Source organism: Thalassophryne amazonica, chromosome 12 (assembly GCF_902500255.1).
Source record: "Thalassophryne amazonica chromosome 12, fThaAma1.1, whole genome shotgun sequence".
Taxonomy (NCBI): domain Eukaryota; kingdom Metazoa; phylum Chordata; class Actinopteri; order Batrachoidiformes; family Batrachoididae; genus Thalassophryne; species Thalassophryne amazonica.
In genome coordinates this window covers 82095851-82113439 of record NC_047114.1, presented here as the reverse complement: position 1 = coordinate 82113439, position 17589 = coordinate 82095851, and the positions used below count along the sequence as shown (strand labels likewise).

Genomic DNA, 17589 nt, shown 5'->3' with positions numbered 1-17589 from the left:
TTTACCCCACTGTAGAGTGGTCTAGTCCCACCTTCTGAATGAAGCCATCTATGTGCCACGGCCAGGTGATGGGCGGGCATCACCTTGGTCTTCTCCACTTGCAGTAATCAGAATTGAGGCACCTGCACCGTGGACCCTGCTCAGTCAGGGACGTGTGCTACATTGCCTCACTTCACAATACAAGCGATCGTCCTCATTTGGGTCTCCCTAAGTAACCATTCCTTTAACACAATCCCATTCCAGCAGTAGCCAAGGATTCTCAGTGACCTAGTACCAGAGATACCATTATGTCCTTAGATCAGTAGTTAGAGTCTCAGAACTCTAGATAATTCCTGTGTTTTTCGCTGCACACGCGTGTCCTCGGAGGGGATGACTTGTTTTTGTGTCTCATGTTATTTCCTCCATTGTGCTGCAGGTGTATATTGCAGCTGGCACAGTGTGCAGCCTGGAGGAGGAGCTGAGTGACCTGGAGGAGTGTGCCAGAGCAATCAGCAGCAACACTTCTGACATGGAGCTTTATTTTCTGGAAGAACAGGTGGCAACAGCAGCAGCAAAAGTCCAGCAGTCTGAGCTGCAGGTGGGATGAAGCTCTGCTGGCTTTTATTTTGCTGAATATTTAACTGTATTTGGAATTGGGCAGAGATAAAGATGCAAAGCTAATTTGAATGTTTCATGTGCAGAAAGGGGATTTTTGGCCTATAGGTGGCACCATAGGAAACGTTTCTGATGCCAGATGTCATCTCTTAAAGTACAGAGGCCAAGATGTTGGTCAGAAGAGATTACTGACCTGATGCTGGTGCAAGATAAAATTCAGTCATCAAAAGTCATAGAAAACATTCTCTGGAGTGTAAATAACAAATATGATTTCACTAACATCGCCAATAACAGCGCAGGCTTTGGATAAACAGACAAATGATAGGACTTCACATTTTGGACAAGTACTCTGCTGGATTAATAAATAGAAAGTACTCACTAGAGTGTATATTTTGCCAAGGCCTGCAGACACCTGGGTTTCAAGTTAAACACAAACCTGAACCTGGCTGCTCATCTTTCATTGTGTTCCTGACCTTTGATCTGATTGTTGATCTTAAATAAAAGCAATTAGGGTCAAAGTCAGGATCTGCTCCTTGACCTGAATCTGCATCAACATGTAATGAATTATTCATTGGTATGTGTCCCATCCTTCAACAAAATTTCATTAAAATTGGTTTATTAGGTTTAGTGTAATTTTGCTAAAAACTGAATAAATAAATGTGACCCATCTATTTATTATTTTAGAAATGCCACTGGTTGTCTTAAAAGAGTTGTTAAGGAGGATGAGTAACAGGAAGACGGGACGGGAAGGAGAGGAACAGTAGTAGCCAGTAAACCAGTAGCGAGCAGTATTTCTGGTATTTATGTTTGTATTTACATTTTGCAAATAGTTTTTTACTTCTGCTTTTGATACTCTGTGTGCTTCTTACCGTGTGTGCTGCTATACAATGTTGCTGGAACCTCAATTTCCCTGGGGGAGTCTTCCCAAGGGATTAATTAAATTCTATCTAATCTAATATAATCCAGAAATAGTCAATCAATCAATCAATTTTTTTATATAGCGCCAAATCACAACAAACAGTTGCCCCAAGGCGCTTTATTTGTAAGGCAAGGCCATACAATAATTATGTAAATCCCCAACGGTCAAAACGACCCCCTGTGAGCAAGCACTTGGCTACAGTGGGAAGGAAAAACTCCCTTTTAACAGGAAGAAACATCCAGCAGAACCAGGCTCAGGGAGGGGCAGTCTTCTGCTGGGACTGGTTGGGGCTGAGGGAGAGAACCAAGAAAACATGCTGTGGAGGGGAGCAGAGATCAATCACTAATGATTAAATGCAGAGTGGTGCATACAGAGCAAAAGAGAAAGAAACAGTGCATCATGGGAACCCCCCAGCAGTCTACGTCTATAGCAGCATAACTAAGGGATGGTTCAGGGTCACCTGATCCAGCCCTAACTATAAGCTTTAGCAAAAAGGAAAGTTTTAAGCCTAATCTTAAAAGTAGAGAGGGTGTCTGTCTCCCTGATCTGAATTGGGAGCTGGTTCCACAGGAGAGGAGCCTGAAAGCTGAAGGCTCTGCCTCCCATTCTACTCTTACAAACCCTAGGAACTACAAGTAAGCCTGCAGTCTGAGAGCGAAGCGCTCTATTGGGGTGATATGGTACTACGAGGTCCCTAAGATAAGACGGGACCTGATTATTCAAAACCTTATAAGTAAGAAGAAGAATTTTAAATTCTATTCTAGAATTAACAGGAAGCCAATGAAGAGAGGCCAATATGGGTGATATGCTCTCTCCTTCTAGTCCCCGTCAGTACTCTAGCTGCAGCATTTTGAATTAACTGAAGGCTTTTTAGGGAACTTTTAGGACAACCTGATAATAATGAATTACAATAGTCCAGCCTAGAGGAAATAAATGCATGAATTAGTTTTTCAGCATCACTCTGAGACAAGACCTTTCTGATTTTAGAGATATTGCGTAAATGCAAAAAAGCAGTCCTACATATTTGTTTAATATGCGCTTTGAATGACATATCCTGATCAAAAACTCCAAGATTTCTCACAGTATTACTAGAGGTCAGGGTAATGCCATCCAGAGTAAGGATCTGGTTAGACACCATGTTTCTAAGATTTGTGGGGCCAAGTACAATAACTTCAGTTTTATCTGAGTTTAAAAGCAGGAAATTAGAGGTCATCCATGTCTTTATGTCTGTAAGACAATCCTGCAGTTTAGCTAATTGGTGTGTGTCCTCTGGCTTCATGGATAGATAAAGCTGGGTATCATCTGCGTAACAATGAAAATTTAAGCAATACCGTCTAATAATACTAGTGATTATAATAATGAACTGAAATTGATTTAGATCTCATACAAATAATGGACAGATTATCCCAACAAAGAAACATAGATTAAATGTATTTTAAAAAAGAGAAAAACTTTGCAGGGGCTCTACTTTTGCTGAAACTAAAGCAGATCATTTTTGTTGCATCATTTATAATGTTTTTTTCTTTAAAGACAGTTTTCTGTTACTGCTGTTCAGATATGTGACATCTCTGCAAGAATCGCTGCTTTGAAGAGTGCAGGGCTCAACGTGGACCCAAAGTCACGTTTGACTAAAGGATGGATCAGACCAGTGATGGTACATTATTAATACTCTAACAGTGACACGGTCAGACAAAATAAAAGAAAACCTTACTTGTTACATTTAATTTTGCAGCCATTCACTCTGGACTCATCTAGACACCTGAGGAGGCGATTACCAGCACCACCAGTGAACGGTAACTGCCCTGATAATCACAAACACTGGTTACGAGAACAGTATATTATCAGCATAACATTTAATATAACCAAACACATTCCTCAGCACATACACAACTTTTTGAGTAATCCTGACATTTTTGATTTTTAATGACACAAAAGTGCATCTTTTTTTTGCTCTCTTCCATTTTAGACGACAGAAAAATTAAGTTATCTACCGCCAACTGTCAACACAGCAGTGCCTTCACCCTGTCACTCTGCAGCCAGCCACAAGAGATGTGATCACACAGTCACAGCAGCTGAATTAACACCGTTCTAAAGGAGATCACATGCACTTTAACACTATGATAGCGTTGATTTAACACTGCTTTGGAGCTTTATGCACTCACTACCATGCCAATTTAACACTGCAAACCTTACTGTGTGGGTGACATTTGCCTTAATCTTATGATACAATAAAAGATTTAAAATCATACAATGAGATACTTATGTGTATATGTTGAACTTTTAGGTTGTGTACCATTGTGGCACAAATATTACAAACTTTCTAAGCAATGAGACTGGGACGATAAAATTATTAGAACATAATACATGTAAAACAACATGCTTATATAAGAGGAAAACATGGTTTGTTATGTTTTGAAATAAATAAATCCATACAAATAATAATGTCATCACATCTATATTTATGCCTCAAAGGATGAAGTCACCCCACATGCTTCATAGCAGACCTTAACCACCCTCGGGCCAAATTTAGACACACCTGTTTCATTTATATCCCATTATTATTATAGTAAAAAAAATAAGGAAAGGTGGATTGATACAGATACAGCCGTACAAACCTGCAGCATCATAATATAATATCCTTCAATAACAACTGTAATCTGTTATTTAAATCCAATCAATGTGCTTGGATATGAAGTAGGTGTAAATGTGTAGGTGTTAAATTGCAGGTGTCTGTGTGTCCATCAGGTTGTTAAAGACACAGTCGTTGGAGTGGTTCTACAATAATGTGAAGAAGCGCTTTAAGAGGTTCGGCAGTGCCAAAGTGCTGAAAACGTTTTACAGGAAGCACTTGGTGGAGCACAGCACGCTTTCTGAATTGACAGGTAAACGCCTGCTTTTGCACTTATTAAAATAACTGCTAATCCAGTTTGATAGAAAAGAACAAGATTAATTTATAATTATGTGGGCATGTTTGCTGCAATATGATGAGACAAATGTATTGCTGTTTTTGCTAAATACTCCTGAACTCATGCATGATTATGTGCATTTTTTGTGCATTTAAAACTCCAAATCAGAAAAAATTGGGATGTTATGGAAAATGAAAATAAAACAAACTAAACAACAATAACAAAAGTGATTCTTACATTTGTTTTGACATCTATTTGCAGACAGTATGAACCCAAGATATTTAATTTTTTTGTGATCAGCTTCATTAAATTTATTAATATACATCCATTTCTGCACTTCAAGCCAGGAAGACATTCCAAAAAAAAAAAACTGAGATGATGGCAAATTATGGCAAGTAATGAGGTAAACGTTAAATGAATGAATGAATAAATAAATAAATAAATAAATAACTACATTATTTCAAACAGGTGATTGTAATCATGATTTAGTACAAAAGCAGTATCCTTGAAAAGCGGAGACTTTGAAGAACAGCGATGGGCAGAGGCTATCCAATTTATCACATGTGGGAGAAAATTATTAAAAAGTTTAAAAACAGTGTTCTTCAAAGAAAGTTTTAAAGGGACTGACATATTTTTCCCTTTACAATGCATAATATTATTAAATAATTTAAGTACAAAAAAGTACAAGCCAAGGCTGCACATTAATGATCTGTGATCCATCAGATGGCACTGCATCAAGAACTCATCAATAGCTGATATAGCTACATGAACAATGGATTACTTTGAGAAATCGTTGTCAGGCAATACAGTGCAGAATTGCATTCACAAAAGCCACTTAAATGTTTATTGTGCAAAAAAAAAACAAAAAAAACAAACAAACAAAAAAAAAAACAACTGCATATTAACCTTGTCCAGAAATGACGTAGATGTCTCTGGGCTCACAGCCATCTGGGTTGGACCGTCACACAATAGAAATGTGTCCTGGGGTCAAACAAATCAGTACTCCAGATTCCCTTTGGTACTCCAGGCCAAGAATAAAAAGAATCATCTGGACTGTACAAGCAACAAATTCAAAAGCCAGAGTCATGGGTGGTTGTATGGTGTTGTGTCAGTGCCCCTTGTAAAGGTAATTTACACTTCTGTGATGGCAGCAATAATGCAGAAAAGTGCATTGAGATGTTAGAGCAGCATATGCTGCCTTCATGATGATATCTTTTCCAGGGTTGTCCATGCATTTTTCAACAAGACAATGCTAAATCACATTCTACACATAGAAAAAGCATGGCTGCAGATGAAGAGGGTATGGATAGGGGAATGGCCTGCCTGTAGTCCTGACCTGTACCCAATAGAGAATGTGTGGAAAATTAAAAAAAAGAAAAATGACAACATTGATGGCCCCATACTGTTGCACACTTTGAAGATGTTTTGCAGGAAGAATGGGACAAAATAACATCTGAAATGCTTCATCAGGTGATATCCTCAATGCAGAGGTGTCAAATCTGGCTTCAGAAAGTAATATATAATATATATATATATATATATATATATACTCGTATGTACAGTATGTTCAGTTTACAGTCAGAGAGGAGAAACAAACTCCAAACTCAGAAAATATTTAGATTCACAAAACGATTGCACATTAGGATTCCATGTGGATTATTTTCCTTTGCACATTACAGGTCACACACCCACACTGCCTTTTAGTGTCACTATGACCTTTAGCTACTGTGTGAGCTGTTTGTGTAGATCAGGATGTTCTTTATCCTGTCCACAGAGACAAATCTCTCCTGACTCACTGAATGTAAGAACGCCCCATCGTGTGTGTGTGTGTGTGTGTATGTGTGTGTGTGTGTGTGTGTGTGTGTGTGTGTGTGTGAGAGGGTTTTAGCAGTGGGGTCATCATCAAAGTGGATCTCTGTATTGTCAAAAATAATTTACAAATCATCTGGATTTAAAACGGTTGGAAAGGACCCCATTGTTCCACTGCATATGTGTTGTTCCATAATACCGCGCACGAGGCTGTTCTAATGCACTTATATAACCACAAAAAAGCTGCATTGTTGCGTGAATATTTCCATGACAGGAGAAGAGCTCAAGGCTCAGACCATCTGCAGAATAAACCTCAGACACACACAAAAATGCCAAATTATATTTAAAGCAGCCACATGAGAAAGAAACTACTGTTATTTATAACAAATACATTACTATTCATACAGTATGCTATCTTAATGACATACAAAATTTTGGTTTTTATCAGTATGTGATTTTGGTAAAGGTTTGTATTTTTTTAAATTAATGTTGAGTTATGGAATGTAATATGGAATTGATGAATGTTTCTGGATGTGATAGTTTAATTTAATAAAAACTATAGAAAAAAGGTCATTTTATATTAAATTAATATAATTCATTCTGTTCAGTTAATGACAGAACCTCAAGAGCTTTTCAGTAATTACATGCAGGTCTGGTGCACAGATATAGAATTTGTTTGTCTATGCTCTTGTAAATTATAAGCAGTTATTGTACAAATATGAGAACTCCACTATATATCTATAGCTATCTTTCTATAGATAGATAGATAGATAGATATACAGTGCATCCAGAAAGTATTCACTGTACTTCACTTTTTCACATTTTGTTATGTTACAGCCTTATTCCAAAATGGATTAAATTCATTTCCCCCCTTAAAGGTCTACTCACAACACCCCATGACAACATAAGTTTTTTTTAAATTTTTGCAAATTTATTAAAAATAAAAATTAAGAAACCACACGTACATAAGTATTCACATCCTTCAATACTTTAGTGATGCACCTTTGGCATCACTAAAGTATATGTGACTTGAGGCTGTAATTGCTATGTGACTAAAAAGATTAATCCAGGTTTTGAGTATATTTCTTATTGTTACATGGGAAACAAGGTACCAGTACATTCAGTAGATTCTCACAAATCCAACAAGACCAAGCATTCATGATATGCACACTCTTAAGGCTATGAAATTGGGTTATTAGTAAAAAAAAGTAGAAAAGGGGGTGTTCACAATAATACTAGCATCTGCTGTTGATGCTACAAACTCAAAACTATTATGTTCAAACTGCTTTTTTAGCAATCAAGTGAATCACTAAACTAGTATTTAGTTGTATAACCACAGTTTTTCATGATTTCTTCACATCTGTGAGGCATTAATTTTGTTGGTTTGGAACCAAGATTTTGCTCGTTTACTAGTGTGCTTGGGGTCATCGTCTTGTTGAAACACCCATTTCAAGGGCATGTCCTCTTCAGCATAAGGCAACATGACCTCTTCAAGTATTTTGACATATCCAAACTGATCCATGATACCTGGTATGCGATATATAGGCCCAACACCATCGTAGGAGAAACATGCCCATATCATGATGCTTCCACCACCATGCTTCACTGTCTTCACTGTGAACTGTGGCTTGAATTCAGAATTTGGGGGTCGTCTCACAAACTGTCTGCGGCCCTTGGACCCAAAAAGAACAGTTTTACTCTCATCAGTCCACAAAATGTTCCTCCATTTCTCTTTAGGCCAGTTGATGTGTTCTTTGGCAAATTGTAACCTCTTCTGCACGTCTTTTATTTAACAGAGGGACTTTACGGGGGATTCTTGCACATAAATTAGCTTCACACAGGTGTCTTCTAACTGTCACAGCACTTACAGGTAACTCCAGACTGTCTTTGATCATCCTGGAGCTGATCAATGGGTGAGCTTTGCCATTCTGGTTATTCTTCTATCCATTTTGATGGTTGTTTTCCATTTTCTTCCACGCGTCTGTTTTTTTTTTTTTTTTTTTGGCCATTTTAAAGCATTGGAGATCATTGTAGATAAACAGCCTATAATTTTTTGCACCTGCGTATAAGTTTTCCACTCTCCAATCAACTTGTTAATCAAACTACGCTGTTCTTCTGAACAATGTCTTGAACGTTCCATTTTCCTCAGGCTTTCAAAGAGAAAAGCATGTTCAACAGGTGCTGGCTTCATCCTTAAAGAGGGGACACCTGATTCACACCTGTTTGTTCCACAAAATTAATTAACTCACTGACTGAATGCCACACTACTATTATTGTGAACACCCCCTTTTCTACTTTTTTTACTAATAGACCAATTTCATAGCCTTAAGTGTGCATATCATGAATGCTTGGTCTTGTTGGATTTGTGAGAATCTACTGAATCTACTGGTACCTTGTTTCCCATGTAACAATAAGAAATACTCAAAACCTGGATTAATCTTTTTAGTCACATAGCACTACTATTATTCTGAACACTACTGTATATATATGTGTGTGTGTACATACTTTACAATGGGATATAAATTAAACAACTGCAAATTATAAAGTAAACAATACTCATACAGCAGAGGGTATTTTAGCATTGTGCTATATTTTTACAGTTATTATTTAGTCTATATTTTTGATCAGAGCTGTTTTTGTTTTTATAGCTCACACTGTCTACTGTATGTGTGTGTGTCTGTGTGTGCAGACGGCAGCACCTACGAGGAAAGTGTCTACAATGAGGGCAGCATTTGTGGCAGTGACTCGTTCTTCTACAGACAAAGTGAAGGTACAAAGGTTTATTTCATTATGATTGTATTGTCTGTTTGAAAATCCAGTTTGAGTAAATGCACCTAAATAACTAAATACAGGAGCTGTGATAATACTCGTGGTTGTGGTAAAAGTCCACATTGCTTCAGAGATGTCCGAGATATAAATCAGAGGAGAGTGATTAGGATGTGAGAAGTCATCTTGGTGGTAATCTTTCAGCTCTGATGCCAGTTCGATTGCATACATTTGCTGTTCTGCCCCGCCCTCATGTCTCTTTATCTTCCCAGTTACTGCAAACATGACTGAAAGGTGTACGGATTTTGGGATAACGCGTTTTATTGTGTCTCTTATGTTTAGAGCACAGCATGGAGGAGATGTTCAGTGTGGCCTTGCGGGTTGCAGAGGAGGCCATAGATGAGGCAATTTCCAAGGCCAACTTTGAAGTTGGCACTCAGGTCAGTTATTAACAACAGTCTCTTTAAAATATTTATTCATAGACGCCCCATTTGTCTACACCGCCTTGTACTTTTTGTCACAAAAACTACTTAATAATTCATAAGAGTGTACTGCAGTCACCTTGTTCTGCAAATAGTAGTACCTGAACAGTTCAGTGTGTGTGGCACAGTGTTTTCAGTGTGGAACATTCTCTTTGGACAAACAAGATAACTAGATGGCTGCAGTGCCTCACTGTCACCACCTATAATCAGGCAGCTGCTGCAGCAATGTAGTGTGACATGAAACACGAACACTGATTGGACCGAGTCAGTTTAATATTATCATGACATGATGTTTAAGCTGATATGTGCACGGCGTGTGTAAGAAGCCTAAGCAGTTGCATGACAGTACATATTTCCTGAAGGTCAAAAGTTTGGAAGTCAAATCATAAACACTTCTGACCTGAGGTAACTTGTATTGTTAGAGGACCACCCACTGAGTTTACCCATCAAGTTTGATTGAAATTCCTCTTTGCGCTTTCAGATATCGCCATGTATTTTAAACAATGACCTTTGATCTGACATCTGATTTGCCCTTGACCTTTGACCTATGAATTTGACATGACCCATGTTGTGAGAGGAACATCCACTGAGTCTGCCCAATGTGGGACATTGTGCTTTGTGTTCTGAAACAATTGGCATTTATTTCAGACAGTGACCTCTGGTTTGTCCTTGACCTTTGACCTATGAGCTTGACCTGACTCATATTTTGAGAAGACATGTACTGAGCTGACTGAAATGGCTCTTTACATTTTGGGGATGAAACTGATGTGACCTGTTTTCAATAGAATATTGTCTATTTTGTACATTTTTTGCACTTCATTTTATTTATTTCATTAAAAAAATTATTTTTGTGTTCATTTTTAACCTGGTTTTATACTTTTTTAATCTTAACTGTGATGATGGAAAACTATGAGTTTATGAGTGTCAGTGACATAAAATATATGAAAGAAGAAGTTAAATAATAATGCACTGATCGTGTGCTTCCAGATTTGGCTTTAGGATGTCAGAGTGTCTTTAGAGGAGCAATCACAGCCTTGGAGCTGCTTTACTGTTTGCTGCTGTTGTTTCAGGAGCAGCTGGATGAAGCACAGTACCTGCAGGAGCACAGAGCAGAGCTTATTGAACAGTGGCCAAAACCATTGTGCAAAAAGTAAGCTGCAATTCTGGACTTTGCAGTCTGAGCTCCCGACACCTGTTTGGTAATTAATGATGTTAATTAATGTTTGTAGCCTGTAAATAAGCGGATTTATTTGGTAATACTGAAATGCAGTCGGGTGGGTGGGGGGGTTGGGGCTACAGCAGTACGTGATCAACGTGCCTAACAACTGCACACAATGATTTGACTGAAAACAGGATGGATCCTGATCCTGATCCGGTCTGTCTCTGTCTCATTTTAGATCGTTAACAGGAGGAAGAGTTTGACTGAGATGAAGCCGGATCACAGTCAGGACTGGATCCAAGAACACCTTCAGTCAGTCTGCATCCAAACCTCTAGTTTTAAACACCAAACGGACTGTGTGGTAAGAAAACACACCAGAACCAATTAAGTATGTGTGTACGTACTGAACAGACACTCACTGGCTACTTCATGAGGGGCACTTTGCTAGTACTGGGTCAGAAGTTCAATTCTTAATGGGTTAGATTAACAAGGTGCTGGGAGATGTTCTCTGAGATTTTGGTCCATACTGACCTGATAGCATCATGTAGTTACCACATCACGACACCACTGTTCGAGTCATAATGTAGAAATCAAAGGTAATTAGACCAGGCAACAGTTTTCCAATCTTCCATTGACCAGTTTTGATGAGCCCATGCCCATCAGAATAACCTCCATGCTTTTAATGACTTCCTGGACTTGGCCGTCACCAGTGTATCTGTGTGCGTTGCAAGTGTCAAACTCATGGACACGTGCTTGTTTGGCAGTGACATTCACATCTGTGGGTCCTCAGCTTTTGAGATTGAGATACATCTGGGTCACTCGACTATGTTGTTAGCAATGTTGACATCTTTTCAGGAAGCCAAAGGACCATGTCTGTCACGGTCCTGGAGCTTCCAGTCTTACTTTGTGGTTGTGTGTCAATAATCTTGGAGATGACTAGATGTCTTTAATACTAGGTCTGTTTGGAGGATCCTTGGGTACCTCTGGAGTGACTTTGTTTGAAACCAGTGGTTACATAGGGAGACAGGTGAGATGTATCAATTGCATCAATTGCAGTGATCCAGCGTGCATGTGCCTTACTGTTGAGCACTCGAGCAAATGGAGAACACCAAGGGGCGCCCAGGCTGCAGCAAAGAGATGGCTACTTTCAAGAAATGGGGATGGATCAGATGTTTGCATACGTGGATGCTCTCCAAGACCCCAGGCAGTTGTGTTGTGTGGTGAATGCAGTGACATGGCATGTGACCTGACCTGACCTGACCTGTGCCAGCACCAGGGTGAATTTTTGCCACCAAAACTGCTTTAATTTTGAGTGAGATATAGTTAACAAGTTGCTGGAAATGGAAATGTAGCCTCTGTTCTTCACTGACAGGAGTGTCACCCGGTGAGTTTTTTCTTCTGCTGTGGCTGATCTGCTTCAGAGTTTAACATGTTCTAGTCACTTGTTCCTTTCTGAGAGCTTGAACTAGTCTGGCCTGTCTTCTCTGAAGTCGACCATCAAGAGGATATTTTCTCCCAGGAAAGTGCCGCTCACTTGATGTATCTTCTTTTTCAGACCATTATCTGTCGACCCTAGAGACCAACAGCACCCACCCTTTTTTCCCCCAAACTCTGATACTATTTCAGCTGACTCCAAGTTTCTACAGTCAAACAGGAGTTCCTAATAAAGTGGCTAGTGAGAGTATTTTCTGTACTATAAATGCTCTCTCATCTGTAAAATGACATGTGCTGACCTCTACTGGCCAGCCTTTGAACTGCTGAATCTGCAACCTGCAGATGATCAAAGATATAATTTCAGGAGGTGTCTGACACACATAAACAGAGTTTTTAAAATGAAAAATTTCAGTAATTTTTCATTTGTCTTTTGGATCTTGCAAGGGGTCACACTCTGCCTTCTCCATGCTGAATGAAGAACATCCTCTGAGCCAGCACCCTCGTGAGGCATCAAAGAAGGAAGGACTTGGATCTGGAATGACTACTTGGAAAAGTTTAGAGTGGCTCGACAACCCCAGTAAGTACACAGTACCATTAACACTTTTAATTTGATGTATCAGTATGTTTTGATACAATTTAGGAGCAAGTGATTGGATTTTAGGGATAATCCAAATCCAAATTCCCAAAGTCCCTATGGGGGCCCATTCCCCACAAGGTTTGTGACTCCTTGTTTGATGACACTGTCTGTCTCCATCTTGGATGCACACAATGGGCCTCATGTATCAACGTTGCGTACGGCGATATTTGAGCGTATATTGGATGTACGCCAAAACGGCTGCGCTACTTGGCATTTATCAATGTGGTCGTTGGCGTACGCTGCGCTGAAAATATACACCAGGTCGAGAGGTGGCGTAAATTATACACCAAAATGAACCAGCGCTGGAATCCACATAAAAATGAAGATGATCAACATGATAAACAGTGCCATTATACAAATCAGTGCATATGTTACATAACACTTTCCTGATTATACTACATAATAATCAATACAAATCCCGCTGTTGCGGGATTGTTATGGAGCACGATCCGTGGCTACAGTGCTGACTGCAAAGACAGCGCTACACGCCCTTTTCTCCAGACTTCGAGCCTGGAGCCAGAGCAGCGCTGAGCTTAACTTTATGTGGTGTGATCGTTTTAGACAATGAAATTGATAATAACAACTGTAGTTTCGTCATTCCCTTAATTCGCCTGTGCTGCAACCAGGTTTTTGTCTTCTCCATTCGGTTGTCACAATAAAAGAAATACAGAAATACATTTAAAAATAAAGAAATCTGACAGATTAGGCGTGTCTTATTAATTGAGCGAGCAAATATCCACATGTCAAGAATTATTGACATGTGAAAAGAGAATACAGTGGTCCCTCGCTATAACGCCGTTCACCTGTCGTGGCCTCGGAGTCTCGCGGAGTATTTAGTCCAATTTTGCATGCCTTTTTTTTTACAGTGTTCTGTGTTCTGCGTATCTGTTTATAAGAATCTTGTTGCCCAGAAGAGAAAAGAGCGCCAACAACTACTCATAACTGTGTTTGTCACACGGAAACAAACACCTGCTGCTGTGAGGTGTGAGTGGGAAAAGGCGCAGTGTCAGGACGCAGAGGCCCGATCTGTGAAATACTGGTCAGTCACTATTAATAATTTCTTATGTGTCCGACCTCGTTCGTTGATCGTTAAAATTAATTCGTTAGTTCTAAATGCCATCATAATTATTTATAGGAAAACATTCTATTTTTATTTCTCAAACAAATGTTTGGGCCTGAAACAGTTTGGTATTATTTTCCTTCTAAGGTTTGAACTTTGAGAGTGTTTACACACGAGAGAAAAGTGAGAAAATGTTCATGCCTGATTGAGAAAGTGTATAAACTGTGTAGTGAGGGGTTTTACAGCTTTGAAACGTCTATAAAAATTGTAAAAAATAACGCTGACTACGTCGCGGTTTCGCATATTTCGGGCTATTTTTTAGAATGTAACTCCAGCGATTAATGAGGGACCACTGTAACACTTTATTGATTATATACTACAAAACAATTGATACGACGGCCGCTTTCGATGCTCTATTGGCACGCGTCGTGATTGGTGGAGTTCTTTTTCATTGCTGTCTTCATGGCTTCCATGTCGTAAAATGAGGGTGTGTCTGAAGCGGAGTCTGAATATTTATGGCCGTGTTTATTATAAGTACGATCGTTTCCACCCGCCGCATTTATCAAGATCACGTCAGGCGTACGCCAGAAATGGGCAGGTGCGCACTGCTTGATACATGTCACGGCGACTTTGGTGTATTTCAAGTTTACGCCGTAAATTTACGCCACAAGTGCGCAACATTGATACATGAGGCCCCAATCAGTTTAGTCATGAGGGGCGCTCAACAGGAAAAAAACCTAATTATTTCTTCTATGTTTTCTTGTTCTTAAAGTTTTGAGCTGAATCTGGATTAGGGTTGGGTATTGGGAACTGGTTATTTTCAGGTATCGTTAAGAAATGATTCGATCCACCGACATCAATAGCCTTTTTGCTTAACGATTCCCTTATCGGTCCTTCAGAGGGGCCGTTGTTTTTTGGGGGTATTTGTCAGGAAAATGATCATTTCTCTACCATTTCTGCAGCGTGGCTCTGCTTTGAAGCTTGAAGCAATGAAACAGTGCTCCGACTCGTTGCTTCGTTGGTTCTTTGCTTCGTTGGTTTTCCAAAGCAGCAACTCCACTTCTTAACCCCTCTCAAAGCCATTAAAATATGTCAATCGTGAGTCACTTTTGTGCGGATTAAAGTCACTAACTGGGACACTTGTCTTGTGAGAAAGAAACGAGACTCGTCCTCTGTTCTGTTCACACAGCTCCAAACGTTGTGCGGCTCTCTGCCGAGTCAAGTTAGAAAGATAGAGTCTGGTCGGAATTGATAACTTCAAAGCGAATGGCCGTTTAAATCAAATTACACCTTTTTTCAAACGTTATAAGGTGGCTCGGGCATCTTTTCCGGATGCCCCCTGGACGCCTCGCTGGAGAGGTGTTCCTGGCACGTCCCACTGGGAGGAGGCCCCGGGGAAGACCCAGGACACGCTGGAGGGACTACATCTCTCGGCTGGCTTGGGAACGCCTTGGGGTTCCCCCAGAGGAGCTGGGGGAGGTGTGTGTGGATCGGGAGGTCTGGGCGGCCTTGCTTGAGCTGCTGCCCCCGTGACCCGACTCCGGATAAAGCGGAAGAAAATGGATGGATGGATGGATGGATGGATAATACAAACAATAAACTGCAGTCAATCAAAATGTTTTTTCCCTCCCAAAATGAGATGTCCTGCGCTGACATGCAGCAGCTGGCTGAGCTCAGCTCAGAGGTATGGAGAGACTTTCATGCCATTAATGTCTGAAATGCTTTTGACAAAAACTACAGATTTTGTTTATTTCTATTTATGTCTAGAGATCAAGGACCCAGTGACCAATATCATATTTATTTACTTTAAGACTCAATAAAATGTTGTTGACATAGAAAACCTGTAAAGCCTACTTTTAGTACACAGAAAATTCACAAGAGGTATTGATAAGGGAATTGATAAGGAATCGGATCAGTAAGCAGATCGATAATGGCTTCGATATCGATAAATCTTATCAATACCCATCTCTAATCTGGATTCCACAATTCTTTTTAACTACTGCTTTTTAATCCTGTAAGACAAAGCAGGGAACGTCTCCTCACTAATGCACATAGGCGGCTCTAGTCTGGGGCTATAATTCCAACACACACAATAAAATAAAATCCTAAGCCCTACCATAAACCTGATATTTACATTTCAAAATCATGTGTTCAGCCTCACTTTCTCACCACTACTACCCTGACTGATCCGGTTCTCTAGAACCCCTAATTCTCATATAACCAATGATCTGTTGTTTATACACTACAAGAAGGTGAATGCAAAATGCATTTAGTTTTCTTCATTTCTTTAGTTTTTCTGTTAAAATGATTATAAATGGATTGTTTATCATTAATTTTCTATGTCCGCTTATTCCAATTAAGGGTCATGGGGTACAGGAGTGTGTCCCAGCAGTCATAGGGCGAGAGGTGGGGTACACTCTGGACAGGACACCAGTCTATCACAGGACCACATACAGACAGACACATTTAGACTCATACCTACGGTCAATTTAGAGTCACCATTTCACCTGACCTGCATGGAAGTCAGCATGCACCACACAGAAACGTAACACAGAAAGGACCAAGTGGGAAGTGAACACAGGACCTTCTTCCTGTGAGATAACAGTGCCAACCACAAAGCCACCATACTGCCCCAAACAGACTCCATCCAGGAACCAGAACCTGGTAAAAACAAGAAATGAGAGGACGACAGTCCAGTATTCAGAATGAGTGGAGACGCACATCCCAACCTGAGCTTGTTTGCCAGTTTCTTTCATTCCAAGGTCACCACTGCTTGGCTTTCAAACTCTGTAAATTGTTTTGCTCCAGTATGAAATATATCACCAAGCCCTAAGAATCATGACAAACTCTGGAGCCGCCTTTGAATCTACATGAAAGGGTCTGGATCAAATGATGAATCTGGATTGTTTTTTTTATGAATCGGGTTATTGTGTGTGTTCCAGAGCAGAAACATATTTGCTAGTTTCTGTGTTGTTGTGTTTGCCCATGAAGGTGCTTCCTCGGTGTTCAGGAGCTCAGATGGGAACTGGATTGCTCTGCAGAGCACCCCACTTTCACGTCCGGACCTGTTGACCAAAAGGAAGAGTCTGGTCTATAATGCTTTGGAGGTCGAGTCTGGAGTTGTCTCTCCTTATGAAGGCATGGGCTCTGACAATGAAAACAGGCCGAGCCTGATTGCTTGTGGAGTGCCATCCAGCGGGATGTCTTAAGGACGTGGACCGATGCTAACTTCAACCACCAGGACACAGACGACACCTGCAGTCATCAAACCGGGATGCTGTCTCCGCTAACGGGTTATCAAGGTGACAGAGGAGATCTGCTTTCAGATCCAGAGGAGTATTGGTACCATAATACATCTCAAGAATCACTACTGAGGAGTAATTGGGACTTGAAATCAGGCGGCCTTCGGTCGTTCCCGTCGGACGAGTATCATTGATGTGAACTTTAACCCCGAAGGCTCGGCAGATAAGAACCAGTGTGGCTGCAGAGGAAGAAATGGAGATACTTGGGAGATCACATAAAGAGAGAAGAAATCAAAATGATCCAGCTTCTTCTCTGCCGGTAAGATATAACATAATAAACAAAAGTTTGCTTTACACTCAATAACAAAAGAATAGAAAAGCTGAAAACTCTATGACACTAGAAATGACACTCCTTAACGCAACACAAAAAAATGCGCAAAGATGTGCAATTTGGTGAAATTGCACATCTTTGCACGTTTTTTCATTGTCATGTTGTTCTCCAAGACTTCTGTGATTAAACAGAGATGACTTTGGAACAGCAAGCAGAGAGGCTTTATATGCAAATGATCACTTTGGTGGGT

General features: G+C 40.0%; 2 protein-coding genes and 1 long non-coding RNA gene across 5 annotated transcripts in view; all 3 read left to right on the top strand.

The window, feature by feature from the left end:
• Positions 1 to 3866, top strand: part of LOC117521297 (rab effector MyRIP-like) — a 31520-nt gene extending 27654 nt beyond the window's left edge. The window contains exons 14-17 of the mRNA XM_034182617.1: positions 416 to 577; positions 3069 to 3167; positions 3246 to 3306; positions 3480 to 3866. Coding sequence (XP_034038508.1) covers positions 416 to 577; positions 3069 to 3167; positions 3246 to 3306; positions 3480 to 3568 — 411 coding nt within the window. The 3' untranslated portion in view covers positions 3569 to 3866. The remainder of the gene's footprint in view (positions 1 to 415; positions 578 to 3068; positions 3168 to 3245; positions 3307 to 3479) is intronic.
• Positions 3867 to 4183: 317 nt separating this feature from the next.
• Positions 4184 to 10626, top strand: LOC117521765. 3 transcript variants are annotated; one of them, XR_004564052.1, is made up of 4 exons: positions 4184 to 4395; positions 8918 to 8998; positions 9337 to 9422; positions 10547 to 10624. It is a non-coding gene; the product is annotated as an uncharacterized LOC117521765 (long non-coding RNA). The 3 variants fall into 3 exon arrangements; XR_004564051.1 differs by having other exon boundaries at positions 4185 to 4395; positions 9337 to 9434; positions 10547 to 10626; XR_004564050.1 differs by lacking the exon at positions 10547 to 10624 and having other exon boundaries at positions 4233 to 4395; positions 9337 to 9509.
• Positions 10627 to 10813: 187 nt separating this feature from the next.
• LOC117521296 (rab effector MyRIP-like) lies at positions 10814 to 16975 on the top strand. The gene is made up of 3 exons (XM_034182616.1): positions 10814 to 10996; positions 12514 to 12646; positions 16758 to 16975. Exons 1-3 carry the CDS (start codon positions 10904 to 10906, stop codon positions 16973 to 16975), a joined length of 444 nt encoding a protein of 147 aa, XP_034038507.1. The 5' UTR covers positions 10814 to 10903.
• The last annotated feature ends 614 nt before the right edge of the window (positions 16976 to 17589 follow it).